Source organism: Hyaena hyaena, unplaced genomic scaffold, assembly GCF_003009895.1.
Source record: "Hyaena hyaena isolate Hyena2069 unplaced genomic scaffold, ASM300989v1 scaffold_283, whole genome shotgun sequence".
NCBI lineage: Eukaryota > Metazoa > Chordata > Mammalia > Carnivora > Hyaenidae > Hyaena > Hyaena hyaena.
Window position 1 is genome coordinate 1,924,455 of NW_024080916.1, and position 16,586 is coordinate 1,941,040.

Consider the following 16,586-nt stretch of genomic DNA (forward strand, 5'->3'; position numbering starts at 1 on the left):
ATATTATAAATTAATGACTAAAAAAAAAAAGCAGAAGCTATAGACTGTAATGTTCCTAGATGATATCCTACAGTTGAATAGTTAAGTTTCTTGTTTCAAAAATATATCCATCTATTTGAGGAAATGGGGGGGTGGGTATGGGAGAAGCCAGAATTATGTACAATTGCCACATGTGAAGGTAAAGATGTTTCTGAAGGATCCCCAGAGGATTTAGATACATAACCTTATTGCCCCTAATAAATTATTTGACGAACAGGCTTAGACACTTTATCTATCTGACCTTGTTTCAGGCATTTTGCTAGCAATTCTAAAAATGTCCTATCAGTGCATTATGCAAAGTATTAGGCTTGAAAGGAATTATGTAAGATAGGCACTCTATTGCCTAGCAATTTAGCCTTAAGTAGAATGGCTAAGCTTGTACTATACTAAATAGGGGAGTAACTCATTAATGTTAATGAGACCTATGAGTGCATTTCGATCTTTAAAGCGACAGTCTGCTTACTTCACTATTGCGGACAACCCCGATGAAATCAGCCTGAGGTGGGATGGAAACGATGAGTTCAGCTTCATAGGCACCTTCTCCTTGATTCTGAGCCTTAACAATCAATGTCAGAGGATTGTCATCTCCAATATAGATCTTCTTTTGATCACTAAAAGTTGATACAAATACAGACAATGAAAAAAGACTGCATGGAGAGAATATGATTGTTCCAAGAAACAAGAGAAATACAAGACAGCATTGACATGTTCAACAGTGTCTCAAGATACTTTAAGACTATTTCACAGCTCGGGCGCCTGGATGGCTTAGTCGGTTAAGCGTCCGACTTTCGCTTAGGTCATGATCTCGCGGTTCGTGGGTTCGAGCCCCACATCGGGCTCTGTGCTGACTGCCAGCTCAGAGCCTGGAGCCTGTTTCAGAGTCTGTTACTCCCTCTCTCTCTGACCCTCCCCTGCTCACGCTGTCTCTCTCTCTCTCTCTCCTAGAAATAAATAAAACATTAAAAAAATTTTTAAAAAAAGACTATTTCACAGCTCAGTAGAAAACTGGAAATAACACATTGGGTACCAATCCAATGCTTCTCTCAGTAAAAGAAAATATTAATGTCACTATCACTACCAGTCACATCTATTACTGAGGTAATTTTGTATCTCTTTGAGGTACTTTTTAATTCCCTGATTTTTTTTTCCCCTAAAAGCTGAATAAGGGTCACCTGCATCAATCAGTTAAGTGTTCAAGTCTTGATTTCAACTCAGGTCATGATCTCAGGGTACATGAGACTGAACCCTGTGTTGGGGCTGAGCCGACAGCACAAAGCCTGCTTGGGATTCTCTCCCTCTCTCTCTGCCCTTCCCAAGCTCGCTCACACACATACTCTCTCTCTCTCTCAAAATAAACATCATAAATAAATAATGCAGAATTAATCACAGTCATGATTCTCAAAATATTCTTTAAAATTTATGTATCATTGATGCACCTGGGTGGCTGTCGGTTAAGTGTCCAAATTCAGCTCAGGTTAAGACCTCACAGCTAGTGAGTTTGAGCCCCATGTCTCAAAAATAAACATCAAAAAAATTTTTTTAAACTTTAAAAAATGTATATGTCATTTAAAATACTAATCAGAGAGGCATCTGGGTGGCTCAGTTGGTTGAGCATCTGACTTCGGCCCAGGTCATGATCTCACAGTTCATGAGTTTAAGCCCCGCATCTGGCTCACTGTTCTCAGTGCGGAGCTTGCCTTGGATCCTCTGTCCTCCTCTCTCTCGGCTCCTTCCCTGCTCCTGCATGCTCTCTCTCTCTCAAAAACAAAATAAAACATTTTTTTAATGTTTATTTATTTTTGAGAGAGATACACAGAGTGCAATTGGGGGAGGGGCAGAGAGAGAAGGAGATACAAAATCTGAAACAGGCTCTAAACAGAGCCAGACACAGGGCTGAAACACATGAACCATGAGATCATGACCTGCCGAAATCAGATGCTTGACCAGCTGAGCCACCCAGGTCCCCAAAAGTAAGATAAAACATTTAAAAATTTAATAATAATTTTTAAAAATACTAATCAGAATCCTTTAGTTAACAGGATATCTACAATGAAATATATCTTTAAGAGGATATAATGTTATCTTGAAACACTACTCATACTGAACTAAGGCAAGTAGTGAAAACAGTGCATATTTTTTTTGAGTTTTATGTTGATAGTTTTACTGTTAAAGAAATTCATGAGTTACCCTTCAATATAACTAGTTCACATTAAAATACAGAACAGAATATTCTATATTTGGAAGGGAAGGAATATGTGTTCTTCCATTTAGATTTCTTGTTGGACTGTTTATTGTTTGGAGTAAAACGTACCTATCTACAGAAACTTCCAACTTGGGTTTGCAGACATTGTCTTCACCACAGTCAAGCAAAATATGGGCCTAGAAAAAAAGCATTTTACTTTTTCTATGTGGAAAAACATCAACACAGAACACATATGCAATGTAAATCAATATATACATGGATGTATGTGAATGCACACAAACATACACACATATATTTATATACACTCATCAAGTTATCTGCATCAAAGGTGTCATGGCTGCCTATTTTTAAACAGGTCAGTGTAGCTAGTCAAGAATGAAAATGAAGAGGGGCGCCTGGGTGGCTCAGTCAGTTAAGTGTCCAACTTCGGCTCAGGTCATGATCTCACAGTTCGTGGGTTCAAGCCCCACGTCGGGCTCTGTGCTGACAGCTCAGAGCCTGGAGCCTGCTTCAGATTCTGTGTCTCTTTCTCTCTGCCCCTCCCTGGCTCACACTCTGTCTCTCAAAAATAAATAAACATTAAAAAAAATTTTTTTTAATAGAAAAGAAGAAAAATATTCATAGGATATAGTACAATTAGTTGGAACCTTTTAGTTCTGTCTCAACTTAAGCTGTTATGATTTTGGAATGAAATGTCATGTAGAGAGAAAGTAACAGTCAAGAAGTGAGGATTCAAAAAATGAAAAAGAAATGAAGATTCAGCGTGAACCTGCGGCTGCTAGCTAAATTGTGTGACCTCGGGCAAAACAAATTTCCATTTTAGAATTCCTTGTTGCAGACTATGTCTCTGCCAGCATCCTGGAAATATGGGGGCAGAGTGTCAAGGAATAAGGAGCCACGGGGGCACAGCAGCAACTCTGACAGGCCGACCAAGGGGAACAGAAACTGGACACAGTGAGGTCAGAGTACGCATGGCCACTGGAAGGAGGTGAAGAAGAAGGAACTAGAAGCACTGAAGTTAGCCAATCCAGGACAGGTGGAATAAGCAAAATCCGAATTTTCTCCCTTCAGATCTGGCTGTAAGAGTGTGGAGGCTAGAGCAGAATGGACCACCCAGAAGACAAAAACAGTGGAAAGTAGCAGAGGAAATTGGGCGGAATATGAAAGGAAATACAAAAATTGTAAAAAGAAGAAAGAAAAAGAGACGAAGCCATTCTCGGTTTGTCTATTGTTAATATTCAAAGAGCTTCAAGCCCAGGGGCAGACAAAAAAGAAGAGAGAAAGTGATTTATAGGGAGAAAATAATGAGAGGCTGCCTCTTCCAAGTCACCAGGGATAAGCAGCCACACAGAATAAAATTTTATGATACAGATCTTTACTGTCAATTTAATTGGAACGAAACAATAATATACATGAAGTAATTAAATGACATAGTGTAAGCAGTTACTATGCGCTTCAACAAAGGGGAAGGGGGCAGGGCCAGGACTATTAGAACTTTGTGGTGATTCCATTAATTCATACCAGATACAACCATTCATTGCTAAACTAGTTTAGGAATAAAAGGTAGATTTTTGTAGATAATAACAGTAACTAGTGATATGATGTGTATTAACAGACCCAGTTAAAACAATGAGTATGTGCAGTTCAGAGTAAGAAGTATGTATGAAATATTAATAATACTGTGGTAAAGAGATATTTGCCTAACTACTACTCCACACTGAAGAAAAAGGATTCAGCTGGCATTGGTGTAATCACAGTATTTTAGTATGCTATTAGGAAAAACAAATTTCAGGGCACCTGGGTGGCTCAGTCAGTTAAGCGTTGGACTTCAGCTCAGGTCATGATCTCATGGTTTGTGGGTTCGAGCCCCGCATCGGGCTCTGTGCTGACAGCTCAGAGTCTGGAGTCTGCTTCAGATTCTGTGTCTCCCTCTCTCTCTCTCTGACCCTTCCCTGCTCACATTGTCTCTCTCTCTCTCTCTCTCTCTCAGAAATAAATAAAACATTTTTTAAAAAAGGAAAAAGAAGTTTCAGAAATGGAAAAGCACATAGCAATGTTCCATTCATAGAAAACCAAATCTTTCTATATTTAACATCTTGCACAGAGTAAGAAGTTAATCTATTATTTGAACAAATAAATGGAGGGCAGGGGAAAAAAAGCCACTCCTCTGGCAGCAAGCACTCAAATCTCTTAACTGCAAAGGATTAGGCTACAGAAAGGGAAACTCAACAACTGCCAGGTTCAAGACAATAGCCACTAGTGAGCCACATGTGGCTTCTGAGCCCTTGAAAGGTGTCCAGGGTGACTGAGAAGTTGATTTTCAAATTTTATTCAATTTTAATTAATTTAAATTTAAAAACTAATGCTTGATTCTGTTACTGGAAAACTGTTAATATGTTAAAATGACTTGGGTATGTGAATCTGCTTATTCAGCTATAAACTATATGAATTCCAAACACAGAAAAAAATATTTCTGATGAAGCTTTAGCATCTGAGATGTTCTGTAATCATATAACACATCCTGGATTTTGAAGACAGCAAAAAATAGAATGTAAAACATTTCACTCATAATTTTTAAATGGATTATGTCCTGGAATGATAATAACTTGGATATTGTTATGGGCTGATTTGTGTCTCCCCAAAATTCATATGCTGAAGTCCTGAATGTGACTTTACCTTGGAGATATGGTATTTAAAGAGGTAATTAAGTTAAAATGACCCCATTAGGGTGGATCAGATTGGGACACAGACACAGGCAGAGGGAAAGTGTGAAGATAAAAGAAGATAACCATCTATAAATCAATGAGAGAGGCCTCAGAAGAAACCAACCCTTCCAGACACCTTAATCTCAGACTTTAAGTCTTAAGAACCGCCAGAAAATAAGTTTCTATTGTTTAAAACAAGCCACCCATGGCAGTCCTAGCAAACTTTACATTATTAAGTTTAATTTCACCTGTTTTCTACCTTAAGAAATGTTGCTAACTAGCAAATTTAAAACCACAAATGTGGCTCCTGTTAATCTTTGTATGGAACTGCAGTACTCTATGGATATAGTGTGGTAAAAAAAAGTTTGTAATATGACCAGTGAATGAAGGGCCCATGTTAGAAAGAAGTAAACATTGGGAACTAAGGGTAGATAATTAACATAGAAACAAGATTACATAATAAAGCTAAGCACCCAGAAGAGACCACATCTCTCTTGTGTACACATGCACTGTTGAAACAAATGTAGGGCACAAAGGAAACAATTCAAATAATGAAGTAGAGCAGGAAGAGGAGAAAGTAAAGCTAAATATTATTACTAAAGTTATTATTTCTCTCCAATGGGTTTCAAAAGTTACCCTACTTAATTAGGTAACTGTAAAACTGAATTGGTATTAAAGACACTGGCGATCTCAGTAAGCTACTCAAAAGTAATGTTAATACTAATCAAGGATTTCCAAACAATTCTACAATTATAAAGAGAAAATAATCATAACTCCCATATCAAAACACATAATATAAAAGGTCAAGTCACAACTTTTTCAGAAAGTATAAAAACTGAGTGACAGACCCTAAAAGGCTCAGATGTTCATTATTAAATTGTTAATCAACAAAATACTACATATCCATTAAAAATAAGTATAAAGAATATGAACTAATAAAGAACTACATTTTCAAGTTCCATATTGCTGGTGGTAGAAAGTATATACATATATATTGTATATGATAAAATGATTGTTCATGTATGAAGTAAAAAATATAAATTGTTAAAATATAAAAATAACAAAAAACTTTAAATACACTTTAATTTGCTTTATGTTGCCTTACATAGTCTTTTCAGATTACAAATTAAAAAAAAAGTATGAGATCTTAGTAACTTAGACAAAGAAGAAATAACCTAAATTTAGGGTAAGGCATTCCGTGGGAGGAGAACTATTAATCTCATAGTATGAACATGTAATAAAAAAGCAGAAGAAATAGGAAATGCAATATCTGAATACATGGGTTTTACATTGGACTTTCTTAAACATTCTATATATTATATATATTAAAATATTATATAATATAGTCCTTATGAAATTTTGTTTGATTTGATTTTATGAAAAGAATGACTTCCATACTACATATACTATGTGTATACATATGCTATTTGTTTTACAATTAAAATGTAAACCACAGAAAACATAGATATAAAACTTACTTATTAGCAAAATAGTATGTAAATACATCAGCACTTTGTTGTCCTTGAACTATTTTACTGTTTTATGAACATGACCCTGTCTTTCTCTGCATATAACTAAGTTCTGAATGGCTTCACATATCTCTGACCTTCAGATACCTTCCCCACTAGCTTCTTTGACTAGAAACTCAACTTTTAAAACCAATCCCTTATGATATTTAAAAACAGGAATTGTAAGACTTTAAAAAATTAAATTACAAAATTAGTGTTAAGTGGAGATCGTACAGTACCTGTCGACTAATGTTGGCAGGAGTGAACTGGTTAAGGATAGGTTGCAAGCCTGTCACATCAGCAGCCGTTCTGTAATCCAATCGATATTCCATAAAAACAGTAATTGGAGTGAGTTTGTCTCTAAATTCAGATTCATCCTGGAAACAGAAAAGCTTCTAATCAATGATAACGTCAGTCTATGACATCAAACTATCTGGAGAAATCTGTAAGTGCACAGTACAAAGGCAAACATGTTCAACCTTGATCCAATTCTACCAAAACTCTGAAAACTACAATTATGTAAGAGTAAGAAGAGAGTGTCCAAAAAGATTAGTTATTCAGCAAGGATACTTAATCAATTTTTGTTTATAATACTTGATTCATACAAAAATATACAAGGGCATATTAATATTAATAAAACAGGCACTCCACTGCCAATAGAATTAGAAGATTACTAATAATTTTTCTAAGTATATTTAATTATTTTGAGAGAGAGAGAGGCCAAGAAAGAAGGAGAGAGAGAACCCCAGGCAGGCCCCACACAGCCAGTGCAGAGCCAACACAGGGATCGAACCCATAAACTAGGAGATCATGACTTGAGCCAAAGCTGAAGTGGACACTAACCAATTGGGCCACCAGGGTGCCCCAAACATCACTAATAATTTTTAAGCTACCCATATATTCCCTTCTCATTTCTTCCCTTGACCTTTCTTCCCAGAGGTAACCACCTTTCTAAATTTTAAGTACACCATTCTCTGTTTTCAGTAGTTTACTAGACAGTATATATGTCCTTAAACAAGATGTTTTTCTCTTTGCTTTCTCTTTTTTGTTTATTTAAAAGAGAGGTCATATGCATTTTTCTGTGATTTGCTTTCTAGTCAACATTCTTGTTATGGTTTATCCATGCTGTGGCAAGTAGCTGAGGTTAATTTTTACTGTTAAGTAATATTTCATCATATAATAATAAACCCATAATATACTTATCCATTCTCGTATCAAAGGCTATTTGGATTGCTTCGGGATTTTTGTTTTTGCATATATATGCATGTGTATATATATATTCTTCTATGTAATGGCAAATAGAAGGCTCAAGTCAGACCCCTGGCTTGCAAAAGTCCCCAGATGAGTCTAAATTCCTGTGCCAGTGGGGTCCACAATTACTGTTCATCCTTCCCCAGACACTCTGGCTCACATATTTGCACACAACTCATTAGTCAAATTTTGCCAGTGTAGTTTTTATCTGGTTTCTTATTTTTGGAACACTGGAGATTTCTTTTATGTTTTGAGAGCCTAGCAATATTTAAGAAATAGGTTTGTTATAATTTATTCAGTAGCAATGTCGTAGAAAGGCCAGTTGGAATATCCATTTTGCCAGGAGTAAAAATCCATTACGTCTGATACATGAAAAAGTTAAACTTCCTCAAGTGTATTCTTCTGTGTTTTCCTTTTGATTTAATACCAAAAAAATTTATACAAAGTGAAAACTGTTTAAATGAAAAGAAAAAAAAATAGTGAAAAGTAAAAGATAACAAAGGAAGAAAGTGTCTCTTACCCGCAGGTATGCTATTAGTTCCTCACACTGCATCTGTCCCCCCCTTGAAATAGTCATGTTCTTGGAGTGACCTGGAGACCGGTTATGGAGAAATAGTGCACGTCGAATCGCTCCTTTTTGCTTGAGTTTATCCAAAAGAAGCTCCACCTGGAAATCTATACAAACCAAAGAATTTATAACTAATATAATCTTTATGGACACTTATCTGTCCTACATACCTAGAGTTTTCATGTGAACAGAGAGATTTATTCCTTAAGAAGTAATTTCCTTGTTATTCACTAAAAATGTCTATACACTGTAGTAAGACTACAACATATTAATTCTGAATAAATATTTAATAATTAATCCAACTATCCCCAAAGTAAAGCCACATATTAATTCATACAATAGATAATGAGAGTAGTAAAATAACTATCAGATGCAAGGGAGAACATTTTCTTTTAATTTAGGCTGAGAGGCAGAAGTTCAAAGCACAAAATATGTGAATTAAGACTCCTACCATTAACACAAGTAGCAGCAATTTACTATTGTAAATTAATATTTACTAATATGCACCCTTTTTAATCTATTAAATACTATGATGAATAAACAGTTTGCATCACCTGCAACTACTACTTTTAATGAAGCTACTATCAGAATGTCAGGTAAGTATGTCCCTCGCGAAGCAGGTGACCTAATATAGTTGACTAGATCAAGAATTCTATTAAAGCAAACATGCAACCAATAGTCTGAAGCATGATGTCAGGGTGACTTCCTTTTAAGATTCAGTTCTTCTTTACGTGGTTTCTTCAGTGTTAAAACCAAGCTTCTAAGTTTCTCTAAATGTTGAACTTCATGTCAAATTTGGGTGAAAACGCAGGGTGATTTTGCTTTCAATTTTGTTCCACCCACCCACACTGTTCTCCTTGTCTCTCTCGAACACACTAACCATGCTCCTGCCTCAGGCCTCTTGAAGTTGCCATTTCCTCTGTGCAAAATACCCCTCCAGACATTCCCTTCAGGTCTTTACTGAAAAGCTATCTTCCAAGGATCCCCACCTTGCTACTCTATGTGAACTTCTGCACACACACAACCAGCAGACCCAGTCCTCTTCCTCTGCTTGACTATGGCTCCTCAGCACTTGTCACTAACTTAACGACAAATCTTGGCTACAATGACTTAGCTCTCTTGCCTTGTTCTCTGGACCACATAAACCATTGTTTGGAAAGGAAGAGTAAAGTTAGGAGTTTGACGTGTGGGTTAAATTGAATGGCCCAAACCTCTTCTCCTTCTTCCACTATATCTAAGGCGTTCTTGCAGCTTAGATTGCTGGGGGCTTCTCCGAGACATAAAACATGAACTTTTCAGTAGATCATCTATTTATAAACAATGATACCTATTTCCCCTAGAGTTCATTTATCTCTCCTTGGTAAGTGTTTAACTTTCTGAAGCCCATCTTTACCATTCAGTGGGCTATTCTGTTCACAATGTCAACAAATAAATATGTATTTATACCTGAATTAAGAGTCAACAAGGTAATTCTGTTGCAACGTTAAGTGTCTTTAAGCATACATAGTCAAATAAAGAACAATGATAACAATTATTTGAGTAACTATTCAAGTATCCTAAAACATTTTTAAGTGCTATATGTGAGGAATCATTGTGTAATTTTTCCATAGAACACTTACTAAGTTTCGTGGGAAGTGCTCCTTTGCCATCTGCCTTTAAGCAGAATTTGACATTAAAACTGTAGAAAAATAAAAATATGTACAAATCCTTTAATCCCGCTTAGACATATTGTTGACTATCACCCCCAAAATCTCATATTTCTAATACACGGTTTACATCGTGAAGCTTTTTATATCTTTCTTTGTGTCTTAATAATATTCTTGAAACATGAAACACAGGATACACAGAATATTCTAATTCATCTTTCAGTAATTTAAACACCTTTCCTTTCATGGTATCTTGATTAAAAAAAAAATCTCTGAACTTCCTCTTAATAGAAGCTGTTGATAACTCTCAAGGAGAGAAATGACAGGCCAAACCTAAATAGTATCTCACATACTAAAAAGCCCCACCAAGTTTCCTTTAATTAGAAAGCTCCTCTAGAACAATGTTGTTCATGATTTCTTAATGCGTCATGAAATCAGGTTAATGGGTTGTGTCAACCAATATCTTAAAAAAAATAAATAAATAAAACTGACTGACGGGTAAGATTTCATGGAACTTTTGTTTTAATTACATACATGTGTTTACTGGATTATGATACAAAATGTATTTCATACTATGGGCCATAACTAAGATACAAAAGCTACTGCTCTGATTAGTATATTCAAAGCCTTTTAATTATTAGCATAATTTAAAATATATTATTAGCAATTTTACAGGAGCATGCAGGGTGAGTAAAGGGAAGACTGTAAAACTTAAAGCTAAAATCTTGAAAACAACTTCAGTGCCAATCAATATAAGTTAAACAAAATGTTACTAAATTTTTAGTGCAATCCAATGAAAGAAATGAAATTTTGAAAAATGTTTTCTAATAACTATAATAATTCAAAAACAAAATTGGGAAAATTATTTTTTCATTAGCTTCTTAAAATTAAAATTTTCCCAGCTTCCTATCATTCCTCACTGCATTTGTGAAAGTTCTTTGATTTTTCTGTGTAACCAAGGAACTTAAAGAACAGTGTTGGGGCACCTGGGTGGCTCAACTGGTTGGGCGTCCGACTTTGGCTCAGTCATGAACTTGTGGTCCATGAGTTCGAGCCCCGCACCAGGCTCTGTGTTGACAGCTCAGAGCCTGGAACCTGCTTTGGATTCTGCCCCTCTCTCTGCGCCTTCCCTGCTCATGCTCTATCGCGCGCTCTCTCTCTCTCAAAAATAAAGATTAAAAAACATTTTTTAAAAAAGAAGAACAGTGTTCCCCAAAGTGGGGTATTTGTGGTGATTTTACTAGTATAGAGGTCAAGATTTTTCTTAATTTTATATTTATTTTGACATGTATGAGAAAGGTACTGGGATTTCTCCATCCTATTTTAAAATATTTTTAAGTAAAACATGAATCAATTTATTTAACATGAATCATTTTAACTTATATTGATTGGCACTGAAGTTGTTTTCAAGATTTTAGCTTTAAGTTTTACAGTCTTCCCTTTACTCACCTTGCATGCTCCTGTGAAATTGCTAATAATATATTTTAAAATTTTAATTATAAGTTATTATAAAGAAAAAAATTTTAATTATAAATACAGGTAGAATGAAAGTATAACAAAAAGCATAGAATAGCAGAAAATAGCATCCAAATAATGGAGACTTGAGAAACACTGGAGTAGAAAAGAATTCAGATATTAAACTTACAAAAAATTACATTTTTCTTTAGGAACTAGTAAGGAACAAGTAGAAGAACAAGTATATTATACTGGTCATGTATTACTTATAATAGAGATTTAATATGTACAATACTTTTCATACAGCTACTTACAGATATTAAATCTGGAAAAGATCATATCCTTTAAAAATAAAAATGTTCATGGATCTGTTTAGAAGTAAATATAAATGAGTTCTGAGATTTTATTAGCTTTTTCTTCTTTTTGAATATATTCATTGAGCATGCATCATTTTTTTTTAATGAAGTTTATAGTAGTTTGTAGCATATTTCTAGAGCCTTCTACATATTTACTCTGGAATAATATTTGTATAATCCAAACTATGAAAAGAGAGTAATACTCATAGAAACTGTTGTGCAATATTTCAGTCCCCCCCTTCATTTTCAATTATTTTCATAATGACTGCACCAAAAATCACAATAATAACTATTATTAAACTAATGCCCTTACCAGGAAACTTTGAGATCTGTTCCAGGCAGTGGGCAGGTTTTATTGTCTTGATTTAAAATGCTAGGGTACACTTCAAGGCCAGCATTTACAGTGATAACTGGTCTGGCCCTGGTTAAAAAAAAAAAAGAAAGAAAAAAAAAGAAAGAAAAAAGTTATTTAAAATATTAGATTGATCTAAGCATTTTAGGTTTACATTCCCTGCATATTTAAGTACAATGTTTACTAAAGCATTGGTTTTAACAGCAAAAAGAATAAAAACAACCTAAACACAGAATGACAAACTGTCCCTGTTTGCTGAAGACTGTCCTGACTTTAGCACTGAAAGTCCCACGTCCTGGTCAATCCCTCAGTTTCAGGCAAAGCGGGAAAAGTGGCCAGCCTATCCCAACACAGTCCATTAAAGCAGAATGGTTAAGCAAGTTGTGGGTATCTCCCTAACGCAATGCAGTACAGCATGGGAAAGGAGTAACATAAATCCATCTGTGTGGATATGAAATGATCTCTAAGATGTATCCAATGTAATTTTTATATGACAGGAAAAAAAGCCCATCATGTACAAAGGATGTATACACAAACACACACACATAATTTTTTAATGCACAAAATAATTCTGGTAGGGTATATTCATAAGCTAGTAACTGGTGTGAAAGGAAGTACGTTATTTTCGTTTATGCCCATTCTGTACTGCTTGAGTTTTAACTACATGCATTTTATTATATGTATTACCTTTTAATAGCAATTTGAAAAACTGAAGTAATAAATTAAAATAAATAGTTTTCCAAAGTTCAGTGCACAGGTTTAAACCTGTATAAAAATATACTAGGCTCAGGTCAGTGTGCCTAGTTAATCAAGATAGATTCTGGCATCTGTATGGACACACGTGGCCTCAAGAGCCACGATCAAGTTGACCCAACATAAATTCCATTACACAGAACTAACGTTACTTATTCTGGCATGTATAAACATAGCCCATGAAAGTGTAAGCACCTTAATCTACGTGGGATGCCAGATGATAGTCTAAAGCATGAGGAATTGATTAAATACAGAGAATAACCGAGAATATAGATGAAGCTGAGAAACACAAGGTTATGTGGATTTATATATATTGCTCTAATAAAAATACTGATTTGGGAAGCCATTACATACTGCCCTTGTGGTCACAGAATGCTGTGGCATAAACATCAAGTTACCTTCTTGCCTCTTAGAGGAAAATGTAAACTCATATAAATTTTAAACAGAGATTTAAAACACAGAAGAACACCTTTGAACATAATTTAAAGAACAAAGAGGGAAAATTCTGAATGTGTTTCTAAATAAAACATCTATACCTTCTTTTGCTTTGGGATTTCCTTGTATAAATACTGACTGACTGAACCAATTAACTAGAAAGAACAAATTTTTATCATTACTTCAAGAAAATGAAATTGAAATTCAAGCACTGGTATTTCACTATAAAACTTTCAAACAGTTCAGAATGTTCCTATATTACAGGATATGGAAATGTGCTCACCTGTATAATACAGCTCTATCTACACCAAAAGCTCCTACAATTAAGTCTTAAAAGAGAGTAGAAAAACATGTAAATAATAATAATAATAATGGTTTTTTAATTCATATACCATTCTATAAAACTTTCAGTGCATGTAATATTTAGACATAGTCTCAAAATTATTCATTAAGTGGTTGTAAGATAGTATCTAAAAGGCAAAAACATGAAAACTCTAAATAAGGTATCAAATGGCACTCAGCATAAAACTAATCTTTCTTCCAGGTAGATGAGAATCTTTTTACTGTACACTTTATAAAAATTAGCAACAATAAGGAAGTGTATACCACCCAAATGCATATACCTCTCATAGGAAAAAGTTTTATGAGTGCCTGTGGATTTTACAATTTCATTATAAGTTTAAGTTTCATTATAATTTTTTCTCAATTTGTTACAAAAACAAAACAAAAAGCACATTACATATACATAGAATACTTAAAAGGACAGTAGATAGCATTCAAATTAATGAGAATAGAATGCATTAATTTTTATACACAGCTGGGACAATGGGTTTGTGATTAAGAAAATATAAAATAAGAGCTCTATTTCACAATATACCTAAGGTAAATCTGAGAAAACCCTTTGTAAGCAGAAAAGTACATAAGGAACCATAAAGACAGGTAGACTGGATTACATAAAAATTAAGAACTTCTTTATGCCCAAAAGGCAAATACAACAAACCGAGAAATAGGTGTCTGTGTGTGTGTGTGTGTGTGTTAACGGGTTACCATCTACAATAGTTCAGGCACTATCATAAGAAAAAAAAAAAGAAAGCAAAACAACATTCCAATAGAAGCATCAAAAAAAGTAAAAAGAGAATTCACAAAAACATATACACAAATAAACAAAAATGCTTACCCTCCCTGATAATCAAAAACTATAAAGTAGGACAAAGTAACATTTCCACCTATCATAAAGTTTAATGTTATTTTTACAAAAACAACAGAGGACCCTCAGCATAGGCACCACTGTGGGGAAATGACTGCTTACTCTGGTGAGTGCTTAAAAAAAGCTGCAAAACCTTCTTTTTGAGAGAAGGGGATTATAATTTGACAATATGTATCAACAGACTTTTTAAAAAGTGCCGTATCTTTGACATAGCAATTCTAGAATTTTGTCCTAAATAAATAGAGGTATGCACCAGAATTATGTTAGTTTATTTTTGGGCATTTATATCCTTGTATATAAGACCTGATAGAGACATTTGATAGAATGGGAAACATATATTTCATGTTTAGAAGAATAATTAATAATATGGGGAAACGTTTTTGATACTCCGAGTAAATAAAAAACATCTGCTATTAACAGTGCCTAAAGTATAACTCTATTTTGTTAAAGAACTGTGTATGAATGCATTGGGAAAATGATACTGAAGCATATGCTTTGCTGTATTTTCTAAAAGTTCTATAACAAATATATTGCATTTATAACCAAAAACTCTCCTGAAATAACAGTAACAAACAAGAATCAAATTCTTGTCCTATTTCCAAAAGCACTTTAACATACTTGTATATTGGGCTCATATAAACTGTTTCGATAATAAAGGTAAACTAAATCTTCTGCATTATATTTCATTTCAAGAATGGACCCATTATGACCAGATCCATTATAATAGTCCAAAGTATATAATTGCTAGAAAAAGGCCTCCGCTCCTGTCCTGGTTCAAACCAACAGGCAACCTCAGGCAAATTACCTTCCTCAGTCTTTTCTCATCCATGAAAATGGTATAATAGCAACTTAAGCAAGCCTATATGTTTCACCTGTGTTACTGGGAGAATTAAATGAGATAATCTATTTTTGACAATCACAATGATTAGTCAAGTCCATAAAAATGTTAGACCATTAAAAAAAAGCAGAAGACATTTAAAATAATAGAATGAACATTCAATGTTTTATCTGACATTTCATTACAGACTTCAGGACAACAAAGAAAGAAACTCAGAGTATATGTTTTATATTGGAAGCTCCCAGGAAATACAGCTGTCTTTGCTTCATATCCCTTTCAGGGATGAGAAAAGTGCCTTAAAGTATAGCAGCGGTATGAACAATACGTTAAGAATTGAATTGAAATGACTTATAAATCGAGAAAGCAGTAACTAAAACTATTTGCTACTAGGACTGAAACACTTAAATTCTATGTATTTCTAGGAAAGCACCTGGATATCCATTTCTGTCTATATCCGTGGCTCCTTTCATTGAATAGCCAAAGCTTGGTGGCATGCTCCGAGCAGCCCATTTCCCTTCAAGGATTTGAGATGGTACTGCATTCAAGCCTGTTAATCTTCCATTGAAAATATAAACAATTCCTTTTTTATCTTCACCCCCATAGGGAGCAGCAATCGCAATATCTGTGGGGAGAAAGGAAGGGAGGGGGGAGTTTGGAGAGAAATAAGAAGGAGAAGGGGGAGGAGGAGGGAGAATGAGAGGAGAGGAGGAGGGCAAGGGTTGAGAGAAGAAAGTCTTAGTACTTATTATTTATATGACAAAGATCTTAATGCAGCTATCTTCTGCTTTTCAAAAGTTCCTGTTACAGCACTTTGCTTTTAGGGAAGACCTACATTAGTATCTGTTTTTGCTAACTTAAAGAAATCTGAAGAGGATTCACTTTTACAAAGAAAAGCAAAGCATTCAGCGTTTGTTTTGCAATGAACAGTTCTAAGAACTGCATGCACCCCAAGCAGTGGGGGTGAGGGGTGGGGGTGGGGGGCCTAAGCTCCTTCCCTGTGAACCACAGCCAGCTTCTCAGCATCAAGCTGCCACAGTGCTGAACAGTGCCTGTGAGCACCTATGCTTTATCTCAACTTATTTTGTGTGTCCATTAGCAAGATGTGTCCTAAGGTATCACAAAAGCCTGAGAGTGGTTATATTTTGGGTCTGGGAAATTTGGGAGGTCTGGAAAAATTTTCCACTATACATTAATGATAATCGCTTCTTTGCCTGAACACCACTTCTGCTAATGCAAGTTTTCACAGGAAGGCTCTAATTTCAGATAGTGG

At 34.9% G+C, this 16,586-nt stretch overlaps 1 protein-coding gene across 2 annotated transcripts in view; it reads right to left on the minus strand.

Moving 5' to 3' along the window:
- ITGAV (integrin subunit alpha V) overlaps window positions 1-16,586 on the minus strand; it is a 94,727-nt gene that overhangs the window by 15,569 nt on the left and 62,572 nt on the right. For both annotated transcript variants that reach the window (XM_039246566.1, XM_039246565.1), the window contains exons 13-20: window positions 15,747-15,938; window positions 13,555-13,600; window positions 12,045-12,152; window positions 9,894-9,952; window positions 8,227-8,381; window positions 6,695-6,832; window positions 2,351-2,418; window positions 503-650 (exon numbers count right to left, since the gene is read on the minus strand). In XM_039246566.1, the coding sequence (XP_039102497.1) occupies window positions 503-650; window positions 2,351-2,418; window positions 6,695-6,832; window positions 8,227-8,381; window positions 9,894-9,952; window positions 12,045-12,152; window positions 13,555-13,600; window positions 15,747-15,938 (914 nt within the window). The remainder of the gene's footprint in view (window positions 1-502; window positions 651-2,350; window positions 2,419-6,694; window positions 6,833-8,226; window positions 8,382-9,893; window positions 9,953-12,044; window positions 12,153-13,554; window positions 13,601-15,746; window positions 15,939-16,586) is intronic.